Raw genomic sequence first — 20,780 nt, forward strand, 5'->3', positions numbered from 1 at the left:
CCGCGAGGGGACGCGGATACCTTCACAGTTATGCGCGTCCCCTCGCGGCCTTCACAGTGAAGGTATCCGCGTCCGCTCGCCACGCTTCGGGCTCGGTGGCTCGCTGCGCTCGCCACACTATTATATTCTCACACCACGCCCTAGTGGATAGTAGGGCATGAAAAGGTCGGAGGACGCGTACCGCCGCCCCTCGCGGGCTCGCTGCGCTCGCCACGCTTCGGGTTGGCGTCGATCGTGGGGTGGCGTCAAAATTTGGGGGGGACATTTAAGGGTTAATTGGGCCTAATTCAGGGTTATTATGGCCAAATCGGGTCAATTGAGCCATTTAACAGTGAAATCGCGGTCAATCAGCCTTTTTTAACATTGTTCCCTATGGGAAAATCGCGGTGATCGCGGTCATCGCGGTCATCGCGACCATCCAATTTTACCCGCGATGCCCGCGATTTTTACCCCCGATCAACGCGATTTTGATCGTGGGCGCCCAGATAGGAAACAAGTACCTCATTTTATGTTACTATTTGTAGTGCCTTAGTTCTACTACATAAGTGGGATTATCACCACAACGAAGTACACCAAACATCTTTCTAAAAGGAATATTTTCGCTGACGTGTAATCAAGGATACGTAGCAAATATATATATAGCTACAAAAAAGTTGTTTACAGTGTTTTTTTGGATGAGAAACCTTTTCTCTAGACAGACGATATATGTTTTATGTATGTATGTATAATTGTATTGTCTTTATGGGTAATTCTATCTAATAGACACCCACAGTAATTGTGACTGTCTATTGAAAATTTCATTTCTGCCCTGTCCAGGAGATACAGTTTCTCTGACAGGCATTATATGTTGTTTGTACATGTGTTAAAAAAAGTTGTTTTGTTGATGAGGTTGGCTCCCTATATTTTAATAAATAATCTAATAAAAGTTAATTTTTAATAACATTTAACTAATCAAGTTGTGCCCCCAAAAAAAGAGAGAGTTCTTTTCTTTCCTTCTTTGGAGCCACTGAGTCCGCAAGGGTCTTCTTTGTGCTTGCCCCCCTGTCGAAGCATCGGCAGTCGGGATACTGACCATCGGTATCCCGATTGTCGGACCGCCATAGCACACCCGTAACACATGGGTGTGAGTAAGACTGTTAACAATCCAATATAATTCATGTCTAAGTGAACCCAAGGGAATTCATGGTTATCCCAACCTAAACCAGAGTCTGGTCACTGTGATGAAAATGAAAAACCCAAGAATAACCTAAGTGATACACATTTCAGAACTATTGCTAAAAATCGTTTTAAAAGAAACACATAGCTAGTGCTGTGACATAGAAATTACCCATCAGGGTGGGTATACAATCAAAAATTTGGTATGGGGGGCCATTTAACATTAGTTCCTATGTAAAAATCGGGTCCATCGCATTGGTTGCATTGTATGCCATTATAATGGCATACAATGGACCCGATTTTACATAGGAATTTAACATTACATACAATGCTTACAATGTAAAATCGTGTTGGTCACGTCAATTGCATCGCATGCCATTATAATGGCATGCGATGGACCCGATTTTACATTTGTCGGGAAACCTCAAAAAAGAAACCCCGGTCGGGTCCCATCGCATACCTTAAGTTAAAGGTATGCGATGGGACCCGATGGGCGCCGTGCTAGGAAACAAGTACCGAAAAATTAACTTTTTTTTGCAGGCACAGTAAAAAGCATATGGCCAAACTCAAGGAGTAAAATGCCTTTCCTTTATTCTAATGGTGTCCATATAGGGATGGCCATCGACGATTAGAAATCATTGATGGTTTATGGCCGATGTTGAATAGTTTTGCCATCGATGGGGAGAACCAGATGGTTTCCCACCATCGATGTAAAGCTTAAACTAATAGTTTCGTTTTTGCTTTTTCCCCTAAAGTGCCAGGACACAGAGCATAGCTCCGCCCCCCGCAAAGCTCTGCTCCCGCATTTTGATTGGCCCACAGGCCACTCAGTCAAAGAAAATGGATGACCATCGATATACAAAAACATCGATGGTCATCCATTGAATAGTTATACACTATCGACGGCAAAGGCAACGATGGCCATCCCTAGGTCCATACATCAGGAAGATACTTGGGCACATATATGAAGCAGTGTTGAGGAGAAGTGAACCAGTGGAGAAGTTGCCAATGGCAACCAATCAGCACTAAAGTCATTTCTATAATTTGCTATAAAATTATACAGGAATGGTTGTTCCCAGGGCTATTTTTCAGCAGGCTCCAGCAGGAACTGAGGCCCTTATTCTAGTTCACTCTGACAAAATATTTCTTAGATGGACAAAAACATGTGCACTGCAGGTGAGGCAGGTGTAAAACCCCACCCAAATCTAATTATCTCTGCACAAGTAAAGCAGCCCATACACGTCCCGATGCGGGCGTGCGTTGTGGGCTGCAATAGCAGGGATCACATTGCATTGCATGTGCATGCAATGCGATGCAATTTGATGAAACCTAAGTACAAAAAGTATGTACAAGCACATACTTTTTGTACTGTGCGATGAGGTGCGCGGGAGCGCGCACCTCAAAGCACATATCGGCTCAGCAGGCAGCATTACACCTGCCTCACCTGCAGTGCACATGGTTTTGTCCATCTAAGAAATATTTTCTCAAAGAGTGAACTAGAATAAGGGCTTCAGTTCCTGCTGGAGCCTGCTGAAAAAAAGCCCTGGTTGTTCCTTATAGTTGGGTAAATGAAACAGGTTTCTCCCAACCAATCCTTCTAGTTGGGAAAAAGGAGCAGAGCCAACTGCAGCTAATCACAGGGCAAGCCCAGAGCTAGGAGATCGGGAAGCCAGCACTCACCAGTAGTTTATTACCAGAAATAAAATACATATGTTTGGCAAAAAGGATGACATCCAAACTTGGATTTGCAGAAGTACAATAGATGTGTCGATAATCCGGACTTCTTTTGTAGTCAGGATAAATAAAGTTAGGGGGAATTGGCTCTAAATTGCACACCCTCAGTAATGAAAGGTGCCATCTGCTGAGAATAAAATGGGTTACACAGAGAGAGAGGGTGCAAATGCTCTATGCTATCATTACATAATATATAATAAGAGGTTGTTGGTATATCATTGGCCAGTGATATTGGTCTGCCCACCAATCGTCCAGGTCACCTCTTGTCGAGAAGGTCCCTAACACTCTGGGGTCAACACCTGGGACGCAGGGAACCCCAAAACACGATCCAGCTAAGGACCCCCCCAGGGCATCACAATAAAGAATAGGAGTAGTAAAGTGGTGAAATTATAAGTATGGAGGTCCCTACTATATGTTTGAAGGTAGAGAGTATGTGAAATAAAAAGTGCATACATAAATAATAGACATACAGGATATAAAAAGTGACTGTGTATTTAAGTTGTGATGCCCTGAGACAGTCCAGCCAGAGCAGCCCGGGGCCCCCACGCCCAGATGCCAACCCCAAATTTTCTGACACTATGCACAAATAAATAGAACTTACTTGGTATTATACCTCTGTCTCAGTGCAGTCCATGCTAGTTCCCTGCTTAAAAACATAGAGGGGGTTGGGGGAGGGGTGCTAATCCAGAGTGAGGCATTCTCAAACCTCAGGTGTGTATTGCTACACAGATATATGGTAGGGGGAATTGGCTCTAAATTGCACACCCTCAGTAATGAAAGTAATAAACAGTTAACCATAAATGAAATTTAAATTAAGTAAACCGGTTATCAGTGATACAAATGCAGTATCAGATCTTTCAATGTAAACATTTGTTTCCTTTGGTTGCACCTGAAGTTATGCTATTGACATGTTCTTTTACATGTACAGTATAGAAATGACGTATCAGAGTAGGAAACTAGTTATTTTTCCTGCACACAATATTCTACAGTACACCAACACTGCAAAATATGTTTATGCTTACTACTCCTTTATACTGTCACTACACAGCATCCTCTACTAACCACGTATACCCCTTTCATGCCACACAAATAACATGGGTCTGATTGGGGCAATGTGCAAGAGCCTTTAGAAAAATCCCTGTCCAACAAAAGGACCCAGGTTAAAAGAAGGGTTTAAACAGGGCCAAAACCAGGTTGATGGGCAGTATGAATGGTTAGCCTGAGTCTAGTGCAGGCATTCCCAACCACGGTCCTCAAGGCACACCAACAGTGCAGGTTTTGTAGATATCCAGGCTTGAGCACAGGTGACTTAATTAGTACCTGAGTGATTCTGATTAAACCATCTGTGCTGAAGCCTGGATATCACTAAAACCTGCACTGTTGGTGTGCCTTGAGGACCGTGGTTGGGAATGCCTGGTCTAGTGACCCGGGTCCAGTTAACACTATAAGTGGTGGTGGTGGTGGTGGGGGAGGGAGGCAAAAGTCAGCCGGGTCACTCCTGGGACGTACACTCCCAAATCCTGGGTGCGACCCGGCATTTTTAATGTGAGCATGACACTGTCACCACACAAAATACAGTAGAAGGCAGGAACAGTTTGCATACTTCTGCGACATCACAAGTTGGACAAAAAATAAATAAAATGATTGGTCTGCATAAAAAGTTGGTCAGGTTTGTGTAACACCCTTTTAGCTAGACAGACAAGTTGGACAGTTGGAGCAAAGCTGGTCTTATGTATGTCTAGCATAACCTATTTGCGGTGTGAAAGATCCAGTCAGCTGGCTTATTGCCGGGCAGCGGTCATCAGATGGGGGTGGGACGGAGCATCATTGGGGAGGAAGCCGGGTTACTTGACTGTGGTTGTGGTGTGGAGGTTATTTGTGCCAACAAGAATACCATCATCAATTGGCCACATATATTAAGTTGTAGTTGAAATGTTGTAATTGGTTATCTAAGTGCAACTTTCCTCCCCTTATATCTTTAATACTAAAATTATAAATTATATTTTTTCTTTCTTAAATTGAAATTTTAGATCTTTATTTATCTTTAACTATTATAATTATGTATATTTTTATATTTAATCTTGAACAATTTTTTGAGATATGTATTTCTCTATATTTACCTATAAACTTGCAAATTAAGTAAATAATTAAGGAATTGTTTAAACAAAAAAATATAAATAAATTGAAAAATATGGGTACTGAACCAGCGTTTGCTGCAGGAATATTTAGCTGTGCCATGTGCTCATCTAGGTGAGCCTCACTCTTATGCTGGGTACAAACCAGAATGATTTGGCCTCAGTTCCCCCAATTTCGACCGATTGTGCATGTTTTAGATCCAATTCGTGTCCCCGCTGGTCGTTTTGCAGATTCTACCTGCTGCAGTCAGGATTTGAAAGCGATCCCTTCCACTGGGTACAGATAGTTATCGGATCGTATGCAGATTATGAGCAGATTGTGTGCTTCAACAGATCATGCGACTATTGTATGATCGTCTCATGATCATTCTGGTGTGTACCCAGTATCAAACAGTTTAATATAGTCTAGCTACTAACAAAAGGTCTGAATATGCCATTAATCCACAATGTTTCTATAATGTGTATATTTTGTTTTAGAACAGTTACTAAAGGATTTGTATCTTTTTAGGAATGTACTGTGCACTTTAATGAATTCGCCGTGCCCTGAATGTCGTTTAGGAACACAGATAAACTACACTTGTATTCATTGCTCCTATGTAAACAGAAAGGGTTAAACACACACCTAAACTGTTTGATCACCAGAGAACACCGATTGGCTATTAAGCCTTTTAAATATAGAATTCAAATGGACTCCCAACATCTGAGGAAACTGAGATATCATTCTAGCGGAGAAACGAGTCAAGAGAAGAGGTCTCTATCGGCATCAGATACCAGCGAAATTGTGTGGAGTGCTCTGTGTGGAAGAATCCACCGAACAGTTCCTGAAGCACCGGGACTTCATGCACAGTGTTTGCCATCACTGCTTCACCTAACACCACTTGCTGATCTCCATTACTACAGCGAGTGCGTGGTGTGACAAACAGCAGCAGACACTGCTCCCGAACACATGGCCCACAGCGGCGGTAACTGTTCCCAACATTTGTGACAAGAGCCCTATATGCTCCCTCTGGACAAGAGGTGCAGTAGGGAAATAATCGCGCTGCCTGGATAAAAATTAACATTTGGCCGGAAAAGTTTGCCATAGCAGAGTCTGCTTGGTCCAAAGTAAAGCAGGATCATTGATGGTAATTATTCCTACTGGGATCTCCACTATATGTGCATTTCTAGCAATCTAAACATGTAAGGTGCGTACATACGGGCAAAAAAAAAAAAAAAAAACGCGGACAATATGGTGGCTGAGCGACCATATTGCCAGCGATTGGAGTGTGCACTGGTGAAAAATCGCTGGGTGCGCGCTCCCGTTTTCAGCCGCTGGTCGATTGCTCCTCCGACCAGCGACTTCCCCTGCCTTTTCTCCCGGCAATGTGACATTTTCATCAGCGACCACCTCTGATCGCTGATGAAAACGGGACACTGAGCAATATGATTGCTGAGCAAAATATCGCCAGTGATCATAATGCTCCATGTGTACACAGCTTTAAAAAGGGAGAGAAAAAAATTGGAATAAGCAACTTTCTTTCCACTATTAGCAGAACATTTCCATCTAATATGAGTTTGATCATTGCACTCTTAATAATTTAGATAAGTGGATTGAGGTTGTGATGCGAGATATCCCACACTGAATTGCTTATATATTTTTATATGTATTTTGAATATAATCATATTTTTATTTGCAGAATACATTTTGAGTCTAATTGGTTTTGCTCTCTTTTTAAATCTAACCAACACAGAAATAACCTGGGTTGATTTGGTGGTCTGAAAGGGGTATTAACAGCAGACTTCAATCTCTACTTGACCATTTCAGGCGCCACTGAAATTATCATAGCACAGGCCACCGGATCTGAAAGGATGCTGGTTATATCCAAAACAACTAGGGTGAGTTTAATGCTGCCCATACACTTATGCGATCAGATGCGATGATGGCATGAGAGCGCTCTCAGCCAGTCAGGACTCACATTCAGCTGGCCACTGATTGGCTGAGATAGCTCTCTCTCATTTGCGGCTGCGTCCCGCCACCTGAAAGCTCCACCGCTCCGGTCCCCGCTACACAAACGCCATGCCTCCACTGATGCTGCCGAGTCCCTCCGGTCCCCAGCATTAAGGTACCGGCTCCCCGCCAGCGCTCCGGAACCCATCCGGGCCCTGCTCCCCGAACCTGCCACTGATTGCATTTGAGCAATCACATGTGGTTGAAAACCACATCGATTGCTCATGCAATTCGATAAATATTATGTGTAGCTCATAATATCTATGGATGCGACATTCGACAGCGTGCCTGCACATCGTGTCGAATGTCAGCTTAAAAATGCATACAATCATTTGATTTAATCGGCCAGATGTGGCCGAAATCGAATGATTGCATGCGATATCTCACATATGTATGGGCAGCATAAGGCTTGGAATCCAATCCATAGTTTATAAATTTGTGCAACATTGTGTGTATATGTATAAGCTCCAGTATACAAACGTTATATGCATGCATAAGGTCTGCATTTATTGTGAGGGATCCCACACTTGCATGCAAAAGTGGTGTGAATGCTGCGCCATAGGGTTGGGCAGGAAAAACAACAGCAATGTGCTACTGTATGTATGGGTGATGTTGCATCATGAGGAAGTAAACTAGCCCTGTTAGGTGTACATTGTTTGTCCTGGCTTTTCCCCACAGACTGGCAATAGAGAGTAATATGGTGCCTTATAAAATATAGAAAATAAAATGGGCCCGTTTCTTGGTAAAACATATGAAGCTTTCTATTCTACCTGTATACTAAAAACGCTAGGTATAAGAACAGTACTTTCAAAACATAAAACACCTTAGTAGTCTAAAATCTACACAGGGGTGGATTTATATTTCAGTGGTTTGGGCAAATCCAAAAACCCAGCATTTATTTCAGTTGCCCCTATGATTACATCAGTCAAAGCTGCAGACAAACCACACAAGAGTAAATCATGCCAAAGGTCTATTTTTCACTTACAGTGAAAACCCATATGTTAATATCCTTCTGTACAACACATCACATTGATTTATAAGCGAGGCTATGCAACAAAGTTACGGAGAAGAGCTTTGAACATACCTGACGAATGGACATTGTACAAAGTATGTACAGGAATATAAATGAGCAATCTGTATAATCTTCACCCAACAAGTTCCGATGAGATAGTCCTTGAATATAGGAGAGGGGAACAAATGGCAATTTTGCTACAACCCGTCCATCAAAACTGAAAAAAAAAAAAAGTCAATCTGTCACCATAATTTGATTGTTTTGTTAAGGGAAATTTAAAAGGATATATATTTTAATATTTTACATATATACAATTCACACTGACGTTTCAGAACTAGATGGAACACCATAGCACTCTTGACAATATCCAGAGTACATTGCCAGTAAAGGTTACAGCTCTAAATACTCCAAGAATGCACCCACAGTGCCAGGTGTTTCCCAGCAGCAGCACACTCACCATTGTTGCTGCTGCTGACAGGGAGAGGACAGTCCGTTGTCCCCCTGCAGTGTCGCCGCCACTGCTTCTCTTCTCAGGGAAGGACAGCACAGCACGCCACACATCTCTCCTTCCCTTCCCAGTGACTGGGCCACCCACCAATGAAAGCTCACGGGCCAGCTCCTGATTGGATGCCGGCCCACAAACTCTGATTGGCGGACGGGCGGCCTAGTCACAGGAATGCACAGTGAGGAGTAGGAGAGACGCGCAATGTGCTCTCCTCCCCTCAGACTCAGAGGTAGAAGGCGGGTGGGCGGCAGAGTGGTCGAGCCACCCGATTCACTGCCGCGAGCTACCGGTAGCTCGCAAGCGATGGGTTGGCGACCACTGATCTATAGCCTGCTTGGGTTTGTAATGCAGTATTATATATTATGTAAGATTTCAAGTAGCTTCTAATGAATACGGTTAGTGTTTACGGGCATAGGGCAGGGACAAAAGGTGAACAGCAACCACAAAAATGGACACTGACATTAGAAGTATATGGAGGATTTTGTATGATTTAACAAAGTGAACCGAGTGCTGCTGCATTTAAAATTTAATTTATATTTAGATTGTGCCCTGTAGGCAGCAGATTGAAACAGGCAGTTTAGGCTAATCACTTCTGCTTGGACAAGTATCTTGGCTTAATAAGTAAACTGAACAGACTTCCTTCCCAACAGCATTTGCTCCCTTAAATAGTAACATGACGTGCCAATGACAAGTTTCCTCACCCCTTGACAATAAACAGATTCCTCCACAGTTGTGCTGTGAGATACACTTAAAGCTTCTTTTCCCAAAACAGTGTTAGCAGGTGGTTGTGGTCTCAGAGCTCATTAATACTAATTTTCCTATACACCAAGATGTGCAGAACTGGCTTTTCTTAATGGCTTATAGTAAACCTGGCAGTTTATTCAGGAAGGAAGGGTGGTCATTGCTGTTGTCATTCACCAGCAAATACATATTAACTACTGCTTTAGAGCCCAGCAGAACTAATCTTAATACCAAGTACATAAGGTGCCTATACATGCTGCGATTATCGCATGCATTTTGGGCTATATCACATCGCATGCATTTTGTGTGGAATGCGATTGGGACCTAGTTTAATAAGTGCAGCCCAAATTTTTTGAACTGTGCGATGGGATGCCCATCACATCGCACAGCAAAAACGCCCCGTGCATGGGCACCTATTCTGCTTAGCATCACTAATTGCAGAAATCATTTATATAATATGTTTTTTTTTTTTGAATAACGTTTTATTATTTTATGTTGAAGTAAAATAACAATCGTACAAGCACAGCATAGTTTGAAACATAGATAAATGAGTATAACATTGTACATTGAAATATTGAGTATTCGAATCACTATGACAACAAGGTGTACATTACATGAGTCAAGTAGTTTCTGTAAACACCATAACAGCTATGCTGTGTATAGATATTGCGGGGCGGTATAAAAAAATTGTAGGGGGGAGAGAGAGGAGGGGTGAGTGGGAGGGGGGGGGGGGGGGGGGGCTTATAGTTGAGTATTATATCATGGTACATTGCAATATTATACAGTAAGATGTGGCCTCACATGTCAGACAAGTCCATATAATATTTACCCAAAGTGGTCCAGGTAGCGTCAAGAGAAATATGTGGATACAGTTGATGTTGTGGGAATACATATATTTAAGTACTTTCAGGTATTTGTCAATAGGGTAGACCATTTTGAAATATCAAAGGATACCAGTATTTTTTCCCTGAGGTCTGGAGATAAAGTGGTTATATACGGGGCCCATTTTCGCTCAAACTTATGTGAAGTGCCAGGCCTAGAGGATAACCACGTCTTTCGGTCAAAGTAGAGATGTTGTAACATCATGTTATGTAATTGGAGCATAGTGGGTGCCGTTTTTACAGTCCAGTGTTTGAGGATAAGTTTCTTGGCTATCGTAAACAACATTGTTAACATTGGGAACAGTGGCTCTATATTATAATTGTCAGACCATTCAGTAAAGTTTAAACAAAGACTGGCAGTAGGGGATGGAGATAGAGACATAGAAAAGTGTAAATTAATGAAGAGGTATACCTTGTTCCAAAAACGCCTGATTTTGGGGCAGTCCCAGAAACAGTGATAGAAATCAGCTCTCGATCTCCCGCACCGGAGGCATGACGAGTCCACAGACGGATCAAATCGGGCACGGATAGATGGAGGCAGATATGCTCTGTGGATAGTTCTTAAGTGGACCTCTTGTAGATAGGCCGACCCCAAGGTTTTTTGAGTGGAAATGAAGTTGTGTAGAATTGCGTCTGTTGTTGAGATTGTAGGTATGTCTTTTTGCCATGAGTGTAATAGTGTATTGAGGTGTGCCCCAGAAGGAGGATGTAGTAACAAGTTGTATATATGTTTCAGCTTGCAGGGAGTCCTTCTCCATCTCTGAAGCAGTCCTAAGAACTGTGATGAGGGGGGGGATTTAGGTGGCGGTAGTTGTAATGATAAGACATAGTGGCGAGCCTGGAGAAACATATAAAACTGCGCATTTGGGAGATCATATGCCTCCTTAAGGGTGGTGAAAGAGAGAACTGTCCCCCCTGGGTCGAATATTTGGTTTGCCGCACATAGTCCCTTAGACTTCCACCTGAGAAAGAGGGAGTTTGAGAGGGATGGAGGAAAGGAAGGGTTGCCCCATAAGGTTACATAGGGGGTGGCAGTGTGGTCACTTTTTAACCGTTTATGTAGTTTGATCCAGTTAAGGTATGTGTCATGAAATAGGGGATGGTTGAATATGTGTGATGGAATTAATGACTTTTTAGTGTGTAATAAGGCGTTCAAAGAAAATGGACGGAAGACCTCAGCCTCCAGAGAAGAGTTTGTATATATGTTTTTGTCTAGTAACCAGTCTATTGCATTACGTGCCAAGATAGATATAGAATAGAGTGCAAAATCCGGGGCATGGACTCCACCACTGCATTTGTCCATATTTAGTTTCGCGAGGGCGATTTTTGGTTTCTTCCCTTTCCATATGAAGTGGGTAATTGCTTTTTTAAGGCGTTTTTCATCAGTAGGTTTGAATTGGAGGGGTATGAGTTGCATGATATAAAGAAGTTTAGGGAATATTACTGATTTTATAACTGCAATTCTGCCAAGTAGCGATAGTGGAAGTTCATGCCATCCTTGTAATTGGGTGATGATCTTGGTTATGGTAGCTCCATAGTTCAGCTCATATATCTTGTTTATATCATTGGGAATCTGGATCCCTAAGTATTTAAATTGAGATGTGGTGATCTTAAATGGGAGTGCGGAGAGCGTAGGTGGGACAGGTGTGTTGGTAGGTATAATTGGGAGCAATTCGGATTTAGAGGTATTTATTTTGTAACCTGCCGTGTGTCCAAATTCCCGAATCAGACGTAATATTTCCCGGATAGAGATGGTGGGGTTTGATATGAACAGCAACATATCGTCGGCAAAGAGGGAAACTTTAAGTTCGCAGTTGCCTATAGGAATACCGCTATATAGTCGTGATGCGCGAAGTGCCATAGCCAGGGGTTCCAGGGCAACTGCGAACAGTAGGGGGGATAGCGGGCAGCCTTGCCGTGTGCCTCTCTCTATTTTGAAGGGGTCTGATAGCAGGCCATTGCAGGAGACTTGGGAGAGGGGGTTATGGTATAATATGTGTAGCGTGTGAATAAAAGATGCGGGGAAACCAAAGCATTTGAGAGTGTGGTATAAATGGGGCCATTCTATGAGATCAAACGCCTTTTCGGCATCTAGTGAAAGGATTAGGTGATCTGTCGGGGGGTTAGGGGAGTTTAGCAAAGCTAGGGCGGTAATCACTTTCCGGACATTTGTAGCAGAGTGTCGGCCAGAAATAAAACCTGTTTGGTCATTATGAATTATGACAGGGAGGATTGTTTTGAGACGGTCTGCAATGATTTTGGTCAAAATTTTGTAATCTAAGTTTAAGAGTGAAATCGGGCGATAGGAACCAGGCATGGAAAGATCCCTGCCTGGTTTCGGCAGGATTTTAATGACAGCAGAGTTAAAGTGAGCTGGTGGATTATCTGAATTAAGAATGTTGTTGAATGAATCGGTGAGCAATTGGGCAACTTCTGGCAGCATGAATTTATAAAACGCGCTGCAGAAGCCATCGGGGCCTGGGGCTTTGTTGGGTTTCAGTTGTCTAATTACTGTTTCTATTTCTTTAGTGGTAATGGGATTGGTGAGAAAGGTGGAGTTGGCTGCGTTAATTTGAGGGAAGCAGAGATTTTGCCATAAAGGAGATGGGTATGCTATTGAGTCAGGGTTATCTATGTTCAGTGATTGAGGGACAGTGGTGGGGGGCAGAGACGAGGAGTACAGGTCTTTATAAAACGTCTGCATCACCTGTGCTATTTCAGCATTAGAGTTCGTCATAGTGTTCTGTGGAGTATGTAAAGGGTGGACAATCGAGGGTTTTACTGTGCCTTTAAGGAGGTTTGATAAGAGTCTACCGGTTTTGTTCCCAAATTGGTGGAATTTGTGATTTATGGAGAATAGTTGTCTCTCTCCAGCTTCTGATATGTAATTTTCCATGTGTGTTTTTGCTAAGACATATTGCTGTTTGTGTGAAGGGGAGGGTGAAGTCTGAAATTGAGAGTAAGCCTCTGTCAAGGAGGTCTGTAATTTCAGGTATTGTTTGGTGTAGTCCCTGTTGGAAGCGGCCGTGAAGGAGAGTATAGCCCCCCTGAGAACTGCTTTTAAAGTCATCCAAAACAATGTTGGGTTTGACTGTCTGCAATCTGCATTATTAATAGAAAAGTCCTCCACAGTCGCTCCCAAAAAGTCCTTGAATTTTTTGGAAGATATGAGTCTAGAGGGAAACCTCCATAGGCGGGCAGGGTTAGGTTCTGGAGATAGGGCAATATCCATTGTCACAAGAGCGTGATCGGAAATTATGATAGGGGCAATATTGGAGACTGAGATGTGCGGAAAGAGGGCATGGGAGACAAGGAGATAGTCTATGCGGGAGAAGGAACCATGTGCGGCAGATAGGCAGGTATATTCTTTGTTCGTGGGGTGCATGGCCCTCCAAACATCTATCACCTGCAGGGATTTAATTAGGAGGTTCAGTCCTATCTTGGGTAAGTGTGATGTGGATCTTTTCGTGTTGGACCTGTCTAGTATTTGTGAAGAGACCATGTTGAAGTCTCCTCCGATAATCATGTTTGTGTCCATGAAAGGGGAGAGAAGAGATATTATGGTGCGGTAGAGTGTTTTGGTGTATGGTGGTGGGGCATATATGTTAGCCAGAGTGTATTGTTTACCTTGGTAGTTAATAGTAGCAACTGCATATCTGCCATCAACATCGGAGATTGTGTGCGTCACCTCCAGTGCAAGAGACCGCCGAGCAAGAGTCACCACCCCTCGGGCCTTAGAGGAAAAAGAAGAGGAAGTTAGTACAGACCATCCCATAATCTGCAATTTCAGTACCTCATTAGGGAGCAGATGTGTCTCTTGTAAAAAGACAATATCAGTATGACATTTATTTAGGTATACCAGCAATTTACGACGCTTAATGGGTGAGTTGATACCACCGACATTCCAGGTGCCAAATTTGATAGGAAGTGTCATGGTGTATACCAGTAGTAGAGATGTATGTACTTCAATCTAACATGAGCATTCTCTGAGCTTCTTTCAGTGTCGATTATCAACCCTGAATCATGTCTAGGGCTCACATCACCGTACATTACGCTATATAACAGTATAACATTGTTACCACGATGTATTATAAAGTGGGGTAGGGGGTGGACAGTAAGGGAGAGAAAGATGAGGAGGGGTACGAACCATGTAGAGAACCCAAAGGCAAGATAGCCTTGGGAGGAACTTCCTATGGTGATAGACATAAGAACCATTTTGTGTAAAATTTGTGGATCCAGTAGGAATGGGGCCATGTCACCCCAATACCACCGAGCTTTATCATAGTGAGGAATTTAAAAACACACAGTCTTGAACACAGTTTTCCAGGAAAATAAGACACAAAACCTAAAACATTACACTAACCAGGGAGAAAGGGGGAGGGGAATGGGGGAGGGGGGGAGGGGGGAATTGAGACTGATAAGGGGAGCACATATTAGTAGAGTAGTTTCTTGAACCTGTGGAGAGAAAAATAAGTCATATAAGGCATCTTCACGTGGAAATGGAGATGTTTGAGTGGCTCTAAGTGCATAAATATGTATCACTTAAGCAGTGATCAATACGTCCAGCGATGTTCCAATGGGGGATCTTATAGTAGCTGTCATCATAGTCTCTTCCGATGTTTGATGCGCATAAGGATTCCCAAACTTTTGCAACGACAGTGTTCAACTTTTGTCTTTATAGGAAAGGAAGGGCAAACTCTGTTGACCAATAAGGGGGCCAAGTATGACGGATTTGAAGGTTGTTGTTGAGGTGGCGGGAGAAGAGATGGTAAAGCAAAGTCAGTAGTGTAGAGGCATCCTTAAGTTTGGGACGTTGGATTATTTTTTTTTTTTTTTTTATTATTCTTTCTTTCTGGTAGGCAGTTAATTAGGGCGGGTTATCCGAGATGTCCTCCGCTGCAGAGCGGGAGAGTTCTCTAAGGTAAGCCGCAGCGTCAGTGGGGTCCGAAAAATCTTTAAAGGTAGAGCCGTCGTAGATTCTCAATTTGGCGGGGTATAGGAGTCCAAATTTGCGGCCTTCTGATGCTAGGGTAGAGCAGATTGGTGAGAAGCTTTTTCTGATTTTTGACAATTCAGCTGAAAAGTCCTGAAAAATAAATAACTTGTTTCCTTCCCAGGTGAGGTTTTTAATCTTGCGGGATGCGGACCATATTTCAACCTTATGCAGGTAGTTGAGACATTTGAATAAAGTGACTCGAGGCCGTGGTCTGTTTGGGGTCGGCGGCGGGCCCACCCTATGCACCCTCTCAATAACCATATCTTGGCAGGCTGTTGTAATGCCTAGTAGCGAGGGGAGGGTGTTGCGGACAAAATGGGCCAGAGCGGGGCCCTTCACAGATTCGGGGAGCCCAACCAATCTAATGTTTGATCTCCGAGATCTATTCTCCAATTCATCAACTCTATTCCAGAGCTGGTGATTTTCCTTAGTGAGTCGAATGATGTCCACCTGGGATTTAGCTATATCATGGGAAGCTACACCAATCTGATTTTCTGCTATGGAAACTCTCTGTGACAACTGCTGGATCTGTGCTGTGATTTCATCTACTGCTCTTGTAAGGAGCGGTGTCATAGTTGCATTTATGGCCTCAACTACCTCCCTGTAGGTAACTGGTGTTTCTAGCCCCTTTTGCATCAGCCCCCCTGCCAGAGTACCTTCTACTGCTGTTTTCTTCAAAGCAGGGCGAGCAGGGGAGTCAGCGTCTTCAGGCGCCATATTATCTGCCCCACGCCGTCTGTCTGGTCTCGGCGGTGTTTGCTGTGCGGGCTTGGCTGCAGGAGATCTCTCCATCTGGCTGTGTCCGCAGGGTGCTCGGGCGGTTAGCGGTGCAGGCTGCGTGCAAAGAGGCTCCAGGAGCCTTGTAATAGCGGCGGTAAAGGGGTAACGGGAGCGGAGCTCAGCGCTGGAGCTCCGGCGCCATTAACCCGGAAGCGGAAGTATATAATATGTTTAATCATTATGTACAGATCCAATTGTGCCCCATGTCTTTGGAGAAAAACTACCTCTCTCCATCACAAATAAAATAGGTTGGCACTGCATATCCCAGAATGCAGTGATTCTCAAACTTGATTAGGACCTCACAGTTCAGGTTTTCCAGGTCACCTGACGGGTGCACCAATTACCGACTTACACATTTTAAAAGATCCACAAGTGGAGCCAATTACTTCACCTGATTCTGTGAGGAGACCTGAAAACCATGCACCATGTAGGGTCCTGAGGACCAACTTTAAGAACCTGTGACCTAATGTCAAGACAACTGCATACCTTTAAAGGTGCCCATACATGCACCGATTTTGTGTGCTGTGCGTTTTGAACTTCAAGCTGACAGCGATTTTGGCACTTCAAGTGGATGCGATGCACTGTACTTTGCGGATGCGATTTTAGGCTTTTTTTTTTAAAGTTAATAGGTACTAATGGACGTCGCATGTACACCTGTACTGATGCGATGAAGCACAAAAAGTACTGCATGCAGATACTTTTTTGTGCTTTACAATATTGTACCTGCGGGGACGTGCATCGAATACCCGCAGGTACACGCAACATGCAATGCGTTTTGTACTTTAAAAGTACAAAACGCATGCGATAATCGCAGCGTGTATGGGCACCTTAATACATGTGGCTTTATATATATATATATATATATATACACATACACACACACACACACACACACTTGGAATGGGACCGGCACTCTCCTTTATCATGATATACCTTGCTGCGGTGCCTTCCAAGACCAACGTGGTCACAACATGGAGAGGGGAGCAGGCGGCACTCAAACAGACTGATAGCTGGAGTAGGTAAAAAAGGATTAAAGGCTTTTTACCTACTCCAGCTGTCAGTCTGAGTGCCGCCTGCTCCCCTCTCTCATATATATATATATATATATATATATATATATATATATATATATATATATATATATATATATATATATATATATATATATATATATATATATATATATATATATATATATATATATATATATATATATATATATATATATATATATATTCTGAGTAGATTCCACAAATCCGAGCCTTTTATACCTGAAATGGCTGCTACTGCAAGCGCACATTAACAGTGTTTTGTCATCTTAATCCCCAAAATATAAGTCCAGGTGTGTGCAGTGCCTCTGCCGGTATTACCTTTCAGTAAAAAAATCTTTGAGAGAAGTTTTTTGTAAATTAGCTGCAATAATTCTATACATCAGTCAATGCTTAAGAAAAGCAAACAAAAAAAACAACTTTAATGACGCATCAAATCAGGGTTCTGAAAATCACAACATGCTTCAATTTGATTTTAGTTATAGAAGCAAAATCTAATGATCTTTAAGATGTTTTCAATTCGATGCGTGCTCCCTGTTTTCTCTATATCGAAAAGAAAAGACTGTGCAGGCAAGAAATTATCGAATTCGATCCAGTAAATCTAATGTGTACACTGTACCTTGAACGTAAATCAAATTAGATATCTAATGCAAAAGTACAGCTCTAATGTCAAATTGAATCTAAAGCAAATTGAAGCGTGTGTACACACCTATTCAGGGATCATTTTAACAGATACCGTCTTTGTTCCATATAGTACAAATCACCATTACCTGATGCTTGCTGGGCAGGGGTAGCAACTACACTGACTTTAACTTTGAGGAGAAATTGAATAAAGCATGTAAAAATGAAAGGTTATGTTGCCCATAGCAACCAGATGTTGTCCAACATTTCTCTATTGCACCCTAGAAAATGTAATATAATCTGATTGGTTGCTATGGGCAACATCACCTTTCCATTTTTTAGAAGCTTTAGTAAATTTACCCCTAATGGGTCCTACACACCTAGGGATGTGTGTAGATGAACATTCTGAGCGATGCTAGATCACTCAACACTGCACAGTGATGTGCCAGCGATGTGTGCTGAGCGATCAGGGCCAGTGTTCTCCGGTGACAACACTGGCCCTGAATAATAACCAGCGTGCTGGTTAATAAATCGCCGGGAGATAGCAACATGCAGGGTCATGCATCGCTATGGCCCCTACAAACAGCGATGTAGTTAAATGAAGTAACATCGCTCAGAAAATGCCTGTATAATCACTCTGTGTATAGGGCCCATATGACTTCCTAACATAATAATAAGTAGGATATACACAACTGGGTGTGGTTCAAAAAGGTAAATAAATGTCAAGGTCTACCCTAAATGGACCCATCATTCAGATACCACACAACTTACATTGAGTTGAACATGCCCATCAAAGCTGTGAAGCAAAAGCCAATAGCAAACATGGACTTCATGCGGACCTAGAAGGAAACCAACACAAAGGGACTTTAACACATTGTCATGAAATTACAATCATATGGCAACTAAATGAAGATACAGGTCAGAAAGATAAAGATAATGTTAACAAAGCATGGAAAGCTTTAATTGACCCAATCGACAACATGAATGGGTTTGTTAAACACTGATTTCTGCATAATTCGCACATATTTAAGTACGACTCATTCATTACTGTAGAGTTACAGAAAAGCCGCTCTCTTGTGTGCACTACCTATGTCTCAAACATTTTCATACACTAGTATAGATGACCATTTCTCAAGCTCTCCACGTTTTTGACGTTTGTCTCCTCAGGCCCTTGCAGTATCCATAGACAGAAGCTAGCACACGCACAACACTGCAATGTGCAATCCATTTTTGTTAAAGTACTAGCAGCAAAAGTGGGAATAGTATGAAGGAAAGCAGCTTCTTATAGCAGCTGTCCAGGAACCAGAATAATGGAATGCTATGGTAGATAGGAATCTACCATAGCTCAGAAATCAAAGTAATGTTTATAATTTAATAGTGATGAAACAGGTCATTAAAAAAAAAAAAAAAAAAAGGGGGGGGGGGGGGGGGGGGAGGGGGAAGAAATACTAGTTCAGACAGCAAGCACCAAGTTTAAAATAATTACAGAAAATTCTAACTAGTCAATTTCCTATTATAAGGTGCAGTTTAATGTCTAGGGCCATCAACATAACAAAGGGTCAAGATCACACAAAATATTATGGTTGATAATACTGTGCAGAGATCAAGATAAATGCCCATCTGAAAATGTCCTTCAATCTAATTATAGGAAATGTGTACGAGGGGCACATGTGTAGTAAAGGGAAACGGTCATCTGTCAGACCAGACTTAGGTCGACAGTCATTAGGTCGACCCCGGAAGGTCGACTGTCCCTCATTAGGTCGACATGAGTTTTTCACTGTTTTTTGAGCCGACAGGCGGTATTTCATGCCCTACCATCCACTAGGGCGTGGTGGGAGAATAAAATAGTGTGCCCGAAGCATTGCGAGCGAAGCGAGGGGCTGCGGTTCGACTCCAACTGTGTCCATGTCGACATTCGGGCCAAAAAACAGCGAAAAACTCATGTCGACCTAATGACCGTTGACCTAAAACCATGTCGACCTTGGGCCATGTCGACCTTTAACCCTGTCGACCTTGGGGACAGTCGACATTCCGGGTCGACCTAATGACTGTAGACCTAAGTCTGTTCTGACAGATGTACCGCTTCCGTAATAAATGGGTAGTGTAGTCACAAACTGACTTGTGAGCTCTATTCAGAATGCTGGCATATGTATTCGGTCCACAAACATCCCTATGAATACCCCAGAGCTACATACTAAACAAAGCGCAAGAGCAAAGCAATCTCCCTCATTAGGAGAGTGTTCATTGTAATTATAGCTAGTGAATACTGGAAACTAGCAGAGCAGTAAGGAGAGACACAAATCAGTAAGGGAACACACACACACACACACACACACACACACACACACTAGGTTTTTTCAGCAGGATGGCTTTAATCATTTAATAATTTTTATTGCCCAAATTATTATTTTTTTTTTTTACTATAACTGCAAATAGGCACAGAAACTTTGCTAAATTTTGGGACCTCCTTATTAACCTGTCCCCTTACAGCCATATTTGTGTGATATAGTACTTACCATGGACAAATCACGATTATTATTCTTTAGCTTCTCCTCCTGGCGTTCTGTAACATAATTCATGTTTGTTTTAACCAGGTTGTAAAAGGAATACACATCAGCTTGTGGATTGCGAGCATGCAACCTGTATATAGTGGTTATGTAATAGGTTCCATTTTAGATTACTGACAGGATTTCATAGATTGCCATTACACTAAAAGTGGCAACTAGTTATAAGCCTGTAATCCTGCTGGTCCCAATCTTTAGTCAGACATTAGCTGTAGAATGGATCCTACTAAAGCATTTGGTTACTTTAACCATTGCACAGTCATAAAATGCCACCTTTCCAAGTATTCAGTTCATCATATTTCTGACTTAATCAAAGTTATTGTGAAGTGGAAACATCTAGGAGCAACAAAAGAGCAGTCTGGTTGAAGTGGTAGACCACACAATCTCACAGACTGGGACCACTAAGTGCTGAAGAACATAAAAAAAAATGGAACACCACCACCACGAAAATTTCCTCTGGAAGCAACATCAGCACAAGAACGGTTTATTAGAAGCTTAATGGATTAGGGTTCCATGGCCAAGACGACGCATACAAGAATAGTCACCATACCAAATAATGGCTGGTTTGGTGTAATGCACAGATTGGCAATGCATTTTCTGGAGTGAACTATTTGGTTTCA

The 20,780-nt window shown here is 42.5% G+C and overlaps 1 protein-coding gene across 1 annotated transcript in view; it reads right to left on the reverse strand.

Annotated features, from left to right (window-relative positions):
• TMCO1 (transmembrane and coiled-coil domains 1) overlaps positions 1 to 20,780 on the reverse strand; it is a 34,340-nt gene that overhangs the window by 7,779 nt on the left and 5,781 nt on the right. The window contains exons 4-6 of the mRNA XM_083156722.1: positions 20,113 to 20,159; positions 18,368 to 18,435; positions 8,096 to 8,240 (exon numbers count right to left, since the gene is read on the reverse strand). Coding sequence (XP_083012848.1) covers positions 8,096 to 8,240; positions 18,368 to 18,435; positions 20,113 to 20,159 — 260 coding nt within the window. The remainder of the gene's footprint in view (positions 1 to 8,095; positions 8,241 to 18,367; positions 18,436 to 20,112; positions 20,160 to 20,780) is intronic.

Source organism: Crinia signifera, chromosome 8, assembly GCF_055691185.1.
Source record: "Crinia signifera chromosome 8, ASM5569118v1, whole genome shotgun sequence".
In the NCBI taxonomy this organism is placed as follows: Eukaryota; Metazoa; Chordata; class Amphibia; order Anura; family Myobatrachidae; genus Crinia; species Crinia signifera.